General features: G+C 63.5%; 3 protein-coding genes across 3 annotated transcripts in view; 1 reads left to right on the top strand and 2 right to left on the bottom strand.

Moving 5' to 3' along the window:
• Positions 1–1,590, bottom strand: part of LOC113977822 (saposin-C-like) — a 1,765-nt gene extending 175 nt beyond the window's left edge. Inside the window, exons 1-4 of the mRNA XM_027704276.1 lie at positions 997–1,590; positions 546–670; positions 359–469; positions 108–280 (exon numbers count right to left, since the gene is read on the bottom strand). Coding sequence (XP_027560077.1) covers positions 113–280; positions 359–469; positions 546–670; positions 997–1,045 — 453 coding nt within the window. The 5' untranslated portion in view covers positions 1,046–1,590 and the 3' untranslated portion in view covers positions 108–112. The remainder of the gene's footprint in view (positions 1–107; positions 281–358; positions 470–545; positions 671–996) is intronic.
• A 781-nt stretch (positions 1,591–2,371) lies between these two features.
• POLD2 (DNA polymerase delta 2, accessory subunit) lies at positions 2,372–8,269 on the top strand. The gene is given in 11 exon segments (XM_027704271.1): positions 2,372–2,413; positions 2,415–2,592; positions 5,147–5,268; positions 6,142–6,265; positions 6,344–6,458; positions 6,601–6,799; positions 6,904–6,984; positions 7,303–7,460; positions 7,577–7,704; positions 7,793–7,894; positions 7,971–8,269. Coding segments are annotated over 11 exon segments (1,407 nt in total). The 3' UTR covers positions 8,129–8,269.
• AEBP1 (AE binding protein 1) overlaps positions 8,242–10,256 on the bottom strand; it is a 7,488-nt gene continuing 5,473 nt past the window's right edge. Inside the window, 5 exon segments of the mRNA XM_027704278.1 lie at positions 8,242–9,118; positions 9,200–9,299; positions 9,372–9,511; positions 9,604–9,943; positions 10,028–10,207. Coding sequence (XP_027560079.1) covers positions 8,568–9,118; positions 9,200–9,299; positions 9,372–9,511; positions 9,604–9,943; positions 10,028–10,207 — 1,311 coding nt within the window. The 3' untranslated portion in view covers positions 8,242–8,567.

Genomic DNA, 10,256 nt, shown 5'->3' with positions numbered 1-10,256 from the left:
GGGTGCAGGATCAGGGTGTGGGGTGCAGGATCAGGGTGTGGGGTGCAGGATCAAGACATGGGGTGAAGGACACGGGCTGTAGGATCAGGGTACAGGTGGGCACTGACCATGCTCAGGCCTTGCAGATGCCCATGGTGGTGCAGATGTCCCGGGGCGTGTCCCCGTTCTGCAGCCCCTCGCTGATCTGGTCCTGGTACTGGCTCACCAGCTTCTGGCACTGCTTGCCCAGGAACCGGCCCAGCATCCGGCAGCCCTTCTTCAGCGCCGCTGCCACTGCGGCCTGCCACGGCCACGTGGGTCAGGGGGCTGTGGGCAGATGGCCCCTGCCTCAGCCCCCCAAGCCCCCGTCACCCCTCACCTCATCAGGGTCGTCACCCGCCAGTGTCTGTATCTTCTTCAGTGCCTTGGTGCACAGGCTGCACTTAATCCTCTGGCCCCGCCCCACGTTGTCCCCGTCGGCCTCCTCCCCCTGTGGGGACACGCAGACCATCAGGGCTGCCCGGACCCCGGGGTGGCCCTGACAGGAGTGGGGGGTGGGTGCTCACCAGGGCCAGGCTGTCCCAGAGGTCCTGGCACTGCCACTCCTGGCTGCAGCGTGTGGCCATGGCCACGTCCTGGCACCGGGACGTGGGGTCACCCTGGCAGGGCAGAGGGGCCACAGCCTGTGCCGCTGCACAGGGACAGAACAGTGAGTGTGGCCATGGGCTGGGGGCCTGTCACTGAGCTCCCTGAGGGTGCCCAGAACCCTGAACCACCAGCCCCAGGTGCTTAGCACCATCCCCACCACCCCTCCTGCCTGTCCCCTCGTCCTTCCTCCCCCATCCCTGGATGCCTGTCCCCATGCCGACCCCATGCCTGCCACCCCCAGGTCCCCACACAGACCCTAGTCCCCCAGGCGCAGCCATCCAGGCTGTCATTCCCGCTGTCCTCAGGCGTCCCCTCTCCCCCCACTCGGGGGTGAGCATCCCCCATGGAAGGCAGAAGGGTGTCCGTTACCTCCGACCGCCACCAGCACCAAAAGAAGGGTTGAGCTTTTGGCAGCCATGTCGAGCCGCTGAGGGGGTGACAGTGGGTGACAGCAGGTGACAGCCTGTGTCCTGGACACCTTTTATAGCGGGGCCGTGGGCTGCAGGGGCGGGGGGGCCAAAACCCCAAAACCCCTTAAAACAGAGCATCGCTGTTCCCCAGAGCCCTTCCTGCCTCACACCTCCGCCCCTGCAGGAAGGGGACACGGGGGGGCCCGGGGGGGACTCGGGGTAACACGGAGGGACCTGGGGGGAACACGGAGGGCTCAGGGGCCCCCACCCCGCCAGCTGCAGGAGCAGGGGAGCTGCGGGGCTGTGCAGGGACACACGAGGGTATCCTGTGAGCCCCCAAAGTGTGGGGCAGAGGGGTGCAGCCAGACTCCCGTGGGCTCCATCCCAGGGTCCCCTTCGTCTCGTCCCGGGCTCTGGCTGTGGAGTCTCGGGGCTTGGGCTCAGTGTCCCCCCCGGGCTCAGTCTGGCGTCCCCTCTGGGGGTCGGTCCCGGTGTCCCTGTCACCGATGGTCCCGGTGCCCCCGGGGGTCCACCCCCCGCGGTTGCCATGGCGATCGCAGACGTCACTTCCTCCATGCGGTCACGCTGCTTCCGGGTTTGGGGCGTTCGCGCCTTTTCCCGGCCCCGCCCCCCCATGGCGGGTCCCGGTGCCGGCGGCGACCCCCGACCCTTGACTTCTGACCTCTGACCTCTGACCCCGTACGTGCACGGCGGGACCCCCCCGTTTGGGGGCCGGGGGGACCCTGGTTAGGGAGGTTGGTTCGGGTGGCTGGGGGGGGGCTGTGGTGTCCTCGGGGGGTCCCTGGTGCCAGGGACGTGTGCGGGGGGGTCGCAGTGCCGCGGCCGGGGGTCGTGCCAGGAGGAGTATGTTCGGGGTTGTCCTGGGGGAGCACTGGTACCGGAGGGGCCTTGGAGCCACGGGGGGGGCCTGGGGAGCTCTTTGTGCCGGAGGGAGTGTGTAGGGGCTGTCCTGGGGGGCGCTGGTGCCAGGGGGTGTCCCGGGGGCTGTGCAGCGCCCAGGGTCCATTTGGGGGGGGGCGGGGCGGCTCCAGGGGCCAGGGTGCATTTGGAGGGGGCTTCAAGTGTCTTGCTGTGGGGGTGTGGATTTTAGGAGGGGGTGGGATGGTCCTGGCACCGGGATGAGTTTGGGGATGCCCTGGGAAGGGAAGGAAGGGAGGCTGAAGGGGTGCAATGTGTGGAGGGAGGGTCAGACTAGGACATGGTTTGTGTTTTGGGGGGTGGGGGAGCCTGTGGTGTCTTGGGGTGACGGTGATCCCAAATTCACCCCGTTTGTTTTCTAGAAGTGCCGTTAGACCCCCCGTGGACTCCAGGCCATGTTCTCGGAGCGGGCGGCGCCCACGGCGGAGGGGCTGCTGGGCCCCCCCCTCGGCCGAGCCCCCCACGTTCCCCAGGGTGCCAGTGCTGGGCTACTCGGACTGCTCGGGGCCGTTCCGGCCGGGCGAGCGCAGCTTCGGCCGCCAGTACGCGCACGTGTACGCCGTGCGCCTCGCCGGCATGCGCCCGCCGCTGGAGCGCCGTGCACGGGGCCGCTGGGGTGAGCTGGGGGACCCTGCTCGTCGGCACCCTGCCCAGGAAACACCGGGGGGCTGCAGCGTGTCCAGGGAAGGGAACGGAGCTGGGAAGGGGCTGGAGCAGCAGGAGCAGCTGAGGGAGCTGGGGGGGCGCAGCCTGGGGAAAAGGAGGCTCAGGGGGGACCTTCTGGCTCTGCAACCCCCTGACAGGAGGGGGGAGCCGGGGGGGTGGGGGGGGAAGGTGTCGGGCTCTGCTCCCAGGCAACAAAGGACAGGAGGAGAGGAAACAGCCTCAAGCTGTGCCAGGGGAGGGTCAGGTTGGATACTGGGGAAATTCCTTCATGGAAAGGGCTGCCCAGCCCTGGCACAGCTGCCCAGGGCAGGAGTGGAGTCCCCATCCCTGGGGGGATTTAACTGACTTGTGGATGTGGCACTTGGGGACGTGGGTGGCCTTGGCAACAAAGCACCTGTGGAGCTGTATTAGGATTTTACCTCCAGTTTACCAGATTTGAATCTGAGTCCAAAAGTGCATGAGTGTTCTCATCCTCAGGCTGGATGTACCCTGCAAGCATCTCAGACTGGGTGGGGAATCCATCCCTGATGGAGGGGAGGGAGATCAATCCCTCTGAGGGAATCCATCCCTGCCAGGGAAAATCCATCCATGTGGGGGTGAAGCAGCCATCCCTGCAGTGGGGGAGATCCATCCCTGCCAGGTTGGGATCCACCCACAACCTTCCTGCAGTGTGAGAAGCCCTAATTTGCCCAGTTGTCCCAGTCTCCAGCAGCGTTTTATACTCTTGGCAGGGAACGTGTTGGCAGAGCCCACCCCAAACAGCTCAGCCCCCCAGCTCTGGGATGCACTGCAATGATGGGATCATCCAGGGACTTCCTGCTGCAGCTCCCACCTGGAGTTCTGACCTTGGGACAAACTGCCTTCCCCATCGGAGATAGAAGGGGATGTGTGCAGGGGGGCCCTGACTCTTTTTCAGGCACTTTCAGGAGCAGGAGTTGAGTGTGAGGTTTGTCTGGGTGGGGGTGGGGGGCCCTGGCCAGGAAGTGGGGCAAGGGGGGTGCAGCTGGGTGAGAAGGGCTGGTTTGGCCAGGGGGGCCATTTCCTGGCCCAGGGGGGCTTGTGGTCCGTGGGTGGGACCCTCGCACTCAGAGTTTCCGTCCGCGGGATGAAGCAATGCCGCGGCTCTGCCCCCCCTCACCCCCCCCGGCCTGGGCACGTCTGAGATCGAATTTCCCTCAGCTTTGCCCTTCTATGGGCAAAAACCCTTTTGCTGGAGGCTTTTGGGCCGGACTCCTGTTCTCCTGCTTTCCCCATCTCCGTGGAGCCAAGGGGAGGCAAAGCCAGCACTGGTCTGACAGCAGATGTCATTCCTTGGCCTTTGCCAAGTGTGACAGGACCCAGGGGTTTGTAAAGTTCCCCCTCCCACAGTCCTAGGATGGGACCAGATTTTGGGCGTTTGTCTCCAAGCAGGAAGTGCCTGCAGGCAAAAATCAGGAGAGCACAGCTCCCTCCCCCTGAACACACATTTTGAGGGGTCCAAGCCAAGAATAAGAAACTTCCAATGGGATTGATTTCGTTCTAACTCAGAGTGTTTGCATTCCTGGGCTCGAGAATCCATGTTTCCAGCCTGGGGTGCCAGGGTTGGCAGCGGGGTGCTCTCCCCAGGAGTCATGTTCAGCAGCACGTGATGGGCAAAGGGAGATTCCTGGGAGGAGAAATGTCACCCAGAAAGGATGGGGGAGCCACCACGGGCAGTGTTGTTTTGGGAGAGGAGCCCAGGAGCTGGTCCCCCCCGTCCAGGGCCCAAGGCTTGAGATGGGCTTCACAGGCCGGTTTAAACTGGGAATGACAGTCCTACAGCTATATACCAGATGGGGCTGGGACATCTCTGGGTCCCTGGGGGTGGGGTGAGAAATTTTGGGCTGAGTTTGTGGTGAGGGAGATTTTTGCTCCTCAGCCACAGAACTCCTTGCAGCTCCCAAGGCTTGTGCTGGTTCCCCCAGCCCCAATCCCCTGTGGATCCCTGCCTAAAGCCCAAGGTCCTGTCAGCATGCCAGGATCTCCCCTGGCTGTGGTGGGGATCCTGAATTCCAGCAGGTATCTGACGTGGAGGATCTGGCCCTGGCAGAGGTCAGGTTTGGGAGTGGTGAGTGATTTGCCTGTCAGCTCCAAGTAGGATGTTTGGATCATGTCCTGGATGGGGAGCAGGAACACCAGCCCCCCATGCCCAAGGGCAGGAGCATCGCATCCCGGACCCTTCCTGGGCAGAGCTGTTCCTGGGACCTAAACACACTGTCCCAGGGAGCTGTGGGTCTCCCAGCCCCTGTCACGACCCAGCTTTCCCCTCCAGTGCAGAGGAAATGCCTGCAGGCTCTGGAATGCTCCTTGGCCCCATCTGGCCCACACATGTCCTCTCGGCACCGTGCCTCGAGGAAAAGCGGGAGGCTTCCCAACATTCCCACTGCTTCTCGCTGGCCTCGACGCTGGGCTGTTCCAGCTGCTACCCCCAGCCCTGCGCTGTGCCCACCATCACCCCGAGGCCACTGACCCCCATTTCTCCCCAGGGAACGATGTCGTGCTGCGGAAGCTGTCGGAGCTGCAGGTGGGCGAGAAGTGCTGCGTGGTGGGGACGCTCTTCAAGTCCATGCAGCTCCAGCCCTCCATCCTGCAGGAGATCAGCGAGGAGGTAATGGAGGGACACTCCCCTGATGCACCCCCTCCACCTCCTCCACACTGCTTGGGGGGATGTGCCAGCACATGTGGGAGCTCGTGGCTTCCCCGTGCTCAGTGTGGCCAGGGAACTGGCAGGGATTGGAGCTGGTTAGGTGGGCTGTGCCTGCTATGTCCCTGGATGCCAGCTTGGTGGCACTTCTTGGTGCCAGCATGTTTCTGTGTGCGGTGCTTATGGAATCATGGAATGGGTTGGGTTGGGAGAGACCTTAAAGCTCATCCATGGAACACCTTTCACTAGACCAGGTTGCTCCAAGCCCCACCCAGCTCTGGCCTGGAACACTTCCAGGGATGGGGCATCCACAGCTTTTCTCGCCAGCCTGTGCCAGTGTCTCACCATCCTCACAAGGAAGAACTCCTTGCCCATATCTTATCCAAATCCACCCTTTGTCCATCTGAAGCTGTTTCCCTCTGCTTGCCAGCACCCTCACTCAGTGATGATTTTCCAGCCCTTGGAGAGTTTGGATCCAAGGGGTTGGCAACACAACCCCTTTTCCCTGCCACCGGGGAGGGGGATGAGGGGGGTGTCAGGGGAGCTCTGGCATCCCCATGCAATGCCAGGGGCCCATCTCCTCCCAGCCAGCTCATGTTGGGAAGTTTAAAGCTCCCACTGCCCACCTGAGCCGCTTCCTCCTTGGATGGGGCTCACGTTCAGGACACTGTGGGGAAGCGCTGAGTGAAACCTGCCCATCCAGGGGGGTTCCAGCCGCCAGGGCCTCCAGCTGGGGTGTTGGCCATGCTGGGGGGGGGGGACCTGGGGCAGAAAAAGGTCCCTGGGGGCCGCTGGTCCTCACTGAGGTTGTCAGAGCTGTCCCTGCCCACCCTGCAGCACAACCTGGTGCCTCAGCCGCCCCTGCCCAAGTACATCCAGCCCTCAGACGAGCTGATCCTGGAGGATGAGCTGCAGCGGATTAAGCTGGAAGGAGCCATCGATGTGCAGAGGCTGGTGACAGGTAAGGGCCGGCGGTGGCTCCACAGTGGGACCCACCTCACGGGTGCCTGACCAGGGCTGACTGCCCACTCTGCCCCAGGGACCATCTTGGCCGTGTACGGCTCCGAGCAGGACGATGGCAGGTTCCTGGTAGAGGATCACTGCTTTGCTGACCTGCCACCACCCCTGCCCTGGAACGGGCCCACCTCTGACCGGTGAGTCAGCAGGAGCGGGGCTGGAGCTGTGTCCCTGCCCTGCCAGAGGGCTGGTGGAGGGGGTTGTGCCCCCTGCCCCGGCTCTCTGATGCCCCTTGGTTTGGGAGCGTGGCACGCTGCCCAAGCCTCTCCATCCATCCAGGTTCGTGCTGCTGGCCTCAGGGCTGGGGCTGGGCAGTGGGAGTGGGGAGGCCCTGCTGAGCACCCAGCTGCTGGTGGACGTGGTGACAGGGCAGCTGGGTGCTGAGGGCGAGCAAAGTTGTGCCGCCCACATCTCCCGAGTCATCCTGGCAGGGAACCTGCTGAGCCAGAACACACAGAGCCGGGACACCATCAACAAGGTACGGGGGGGGGGGGCTCACAGAGCTTCCGAGGCGCTGGGATGATGTGGGGAGGGGGCAGAGGGGACACAGGGTTGTCCTTCACTGTCTCCCTGCTCACCCAGGCCAAGTACCTGACCAAGAAGACTCAGGCAGCGAGCGTGGAGGCCGTGAAGATGCTGGATGAGATCCTGCTGCAGCTCTGCGTGAGTGCTCAGGGTTGGCCAGGGAATCGGGTTCCTTTTGGGTGAGGGAGTCTAGTTCCTGAGGCAGGGGAGCAGCACTGCTATCAGCCCAGGGTGTGGAGTGACAAACCCCCTTCCCCAGCGCCCACCTTCCCTTTGAGCATCCCCTAGAGAGAGGCAGCACAAAACCCAGCTCCAGATCCTTCTCTCAGGATCTGGCCTCTGGTGAAGCCAAGTGAAGTGTCCTGTGGGAAAGGGGCAGGAGTGACACCAGGGCTTTGCTCTGAGCCCCCTCAGAGGGCATTTTGTCTGCCCTGTTGATCCCTGCTCTGCCCGCAGACCTCGGTGCCCGTGGATGTGATGCCCGGGGAGTTTGACCCCACCAACTACACGCTGCCACAGCAGCCGCTGCACCGCTGCATGCTGCCCCTGGCCAGCCCCTACGCCACGCTGCACCTCGTCACCAACCCCTACCAGGCCAACCTGGACGGTGTCAGGTAAACAAAGCTGGTGTGCCACCAGATCTGGTTACAACTGTCAGCAGCATAGCACTGCAGAGCATGTCTGAGCATGTCCAGCATCCAAATCTCCCCTTCTTACTCCAAAAATATAGGTTTTTGGGGACATCAGGACAAAATGTCAGTGACATCTTCAAATACAGCAGCATGGATGACTACCTGGAGATCCTGGAGTGGACACTGCTGGCAGGACACATCAGCCCCACAGCCCCGGACACCCTAGGTACAGCAAGGGCTTGGGGGCTGTTGGCTTGGGGGGGATCACCCTCCCAAGGGTTGCAGTTTCCCCCCCTAATTCTCATCCCCCCCAGGCTGTTACCCGTTTTACAAATTGGACCCATTCATCCTCACCGAGTGCCCTCATGTCTACTTCTGTGGGAATGCGCCCCGCTTCCAGTCCAAACTGCTCCAAGGTGGTCCTGCAGATCCTTGTGGGGGGCTGGGAGGTGCCAGGGGGCTCCTCCACCTGACACCCGCCTGTGTTCACAGGGGCAGAGGGGCAGCGGGTGCTGCTGGTGACAGTGCCCGACTTCAGCACCACGCAAACCGCCTGCCTTGTCAACCTGTGCGACCTCACCTGCCAGCCCATCACCTTCTCCAGCTTTGGGGCCGAGGACGAGGACGGGGACATGGAAGTTGGGCACTGACCGCAGGGAGGGCACGGACTCCATTGCCCCCACCCCTCAGGGGGTCCTGGCACCAACTGCCCTTGTCTGTCCTCTGGGAGGGGGGCACCGGAGGGACAAGATGCTTATACCAATATAACTTGATTTATTTGTGTAACAAAACTGTGTGGATGGGAGAGGGGCTGTGCCCACCTCTGTGGGCCCTGCCCCAGAGAGCGGGACCACCCCTGCCATGCCACTGGGACAGGGACAGTGAGCTGGCACTGCCCAGCCCCGAGGGATGGGGTAGCATGTCCCTGACAGCGCCCAGCTGTGAAGGCCAACACCCTCAGTCCGGGGAAGCAGCAAGGTGAGGGGCTGGAGCCCACTGGGAGCAGCTGCCCAGGCTCAGGGAAGATGTTGGAAGTGGATGCTGGGGCATCCAGCCGTGGCTTGAAGCAGAGCAAAGGCCTGAGCATCCCTAGTCCCCAAAGTTCACTGTGTAGGTCTCAGCTGTGGTGAGAGGCTGCATTGTCCCCGTGCCCAGCTCCCAGCCCTCCATCTCTGTCACCAGCTCGGTGACCACCTCTGTCTCGGTGTCCATCTCCCAGGTGCCGGCCGTGGGTGGCTCCTGGCTCCAGGGCGTGTAGGCTGTGCTGCTGAAGGGGAAGGGCAGGGCCGTGGTGGCCAGCGGGGCTGTGGGGCCACTGGTGGTTGTGGTGGCATTGAGGCGCCGCAGCCGCATCTGCTCCCGCAGCCGCATGCGGTGCCGGAGGCGCATCCGCAGGCGCAGGCGCTCGCGGGGTGTCATGGGCCGCCCGGGCACCACCAGGCGGATCGGCCGGTTCCCGTTCATGGCCATGATCTCCCGGATGCGCTTCCAGTTGGAGCGGGACAGGACAAAATTGCACTGGGTGGCCCCGATGTCATAGAGAACGTGGCAGGTCTTGACACTGGGGTTGTAGCCCTCGGCCCGCGCTGACACACGGTACTCGCCCGGGTTCAGGATGCGCCAGTAGTCCCCACCGCTGGCTGTGGATACAGAGGGCAGCCAGGTGGGACGGAGGCGGTGCAGGGCTGCCAGCAGCCTGCCCACATTTCACAGCCCCCTACCTGTTTTGATGTTGTGGTTGATGCCCCCCACCACAATGGTGGCGTTGGCAATGGGCTCTCCCTGCTGGTCTGTCACTACGCCCTTGATTCCACGATGGACCTGGGTGAGGAAAGGGATGAGCGAAACCGTGTGGGGCAGGTGGGGTGGCCGTGACCGTGTCCTAGCGCGTACCTGCTCCATGAAGGTGAGCAGCGACTCCTTGTTGTTCTCCCACTCCTGCTGCAGCTCACTCTCGTGGGGGAACTTGTCGCAGCCCAGGTAGACAGACAGCTCCAGGCAGTTGGTATGCAGGTAGCTGAAGTCATTCATGCCTGCAAGACACATGGACACGTTCCCAGCCAGCTGCTCACTCACATTCCTGCGGTGGGGTCACAGGACAGCTGCGCCACGGGCCCCAACTTACTGCCAGCCCGGGGGTGCCACTTGGCACCCTGCACAATGCCCATGGCATCAGTCACGTCCTGCGCGTGGCAGCCCCCACGGAAGGTCTCAGTCATGGTGAGGTGTGCTGAGGCGTAGGAGATGGCAAGCCAGCGGAACACGGCGTGGTCGGGCGTCTCCTGCAGCTCGGGATGCTCGTCCTCATAGTCCAGTGGGCGAGGGGCAGCCGCCAGCGTCGGGGGGCTGGGCCGGGCCGTGTCAAAGGGGAAGGACACCAACTTCTCCCCGCCCTGCAGGTTGGCTCCCAGCACGAAGGGGTTCTTGTCCATCCATGCCATGACAGCCCGTGTCTCCACCGCCACCTGTGAGATGGGCACAGGGTGGGAAGTGTCACCCCCCTGTCACCTCCTTCCCTGCCCCACCTCCACAGCCCCCTCCGTGCTCACTGCCGCATCCTCAGCCAGGTAGTGCTCTGGGATGGGGATGTGGTGATTGGGGAACTGGTGGGGCACCAGCCGCCTCTCCTCCGCCGCCCACAGTGCTGAGGCCAGGTCGGGAAAGTTCTCAAAGAGGTCGAAGCCCTCCTCTGTCCAATGGCCCAGTGCCCAGTTGCCCAGTTCAGAGCCCTGTGGATGGCCCAGGACAGCGGTGAGCCCAAGGGGAGCTGCATCCTAC

This window comes from Neopelma chrysocephalum, unplaced genomic scaffold (assembly GCF_003984885.1).
Source record: "Neopelma chrysocephalum unplaced genomic scaffold, ASM398488v2 Primary Assembly neopelma1_262, whole genome shotgun sequence".
NCBI lineage: Eukaryota > Metazoa > Chordata > Aves > Passeriformes > Pipridae > Neopelma > Neopelma chrysocephalum.
Note: the sequence above shows the minus strand (reverse complement) of the source record. Positions and strands in the feature narration are given on the sequence as shown.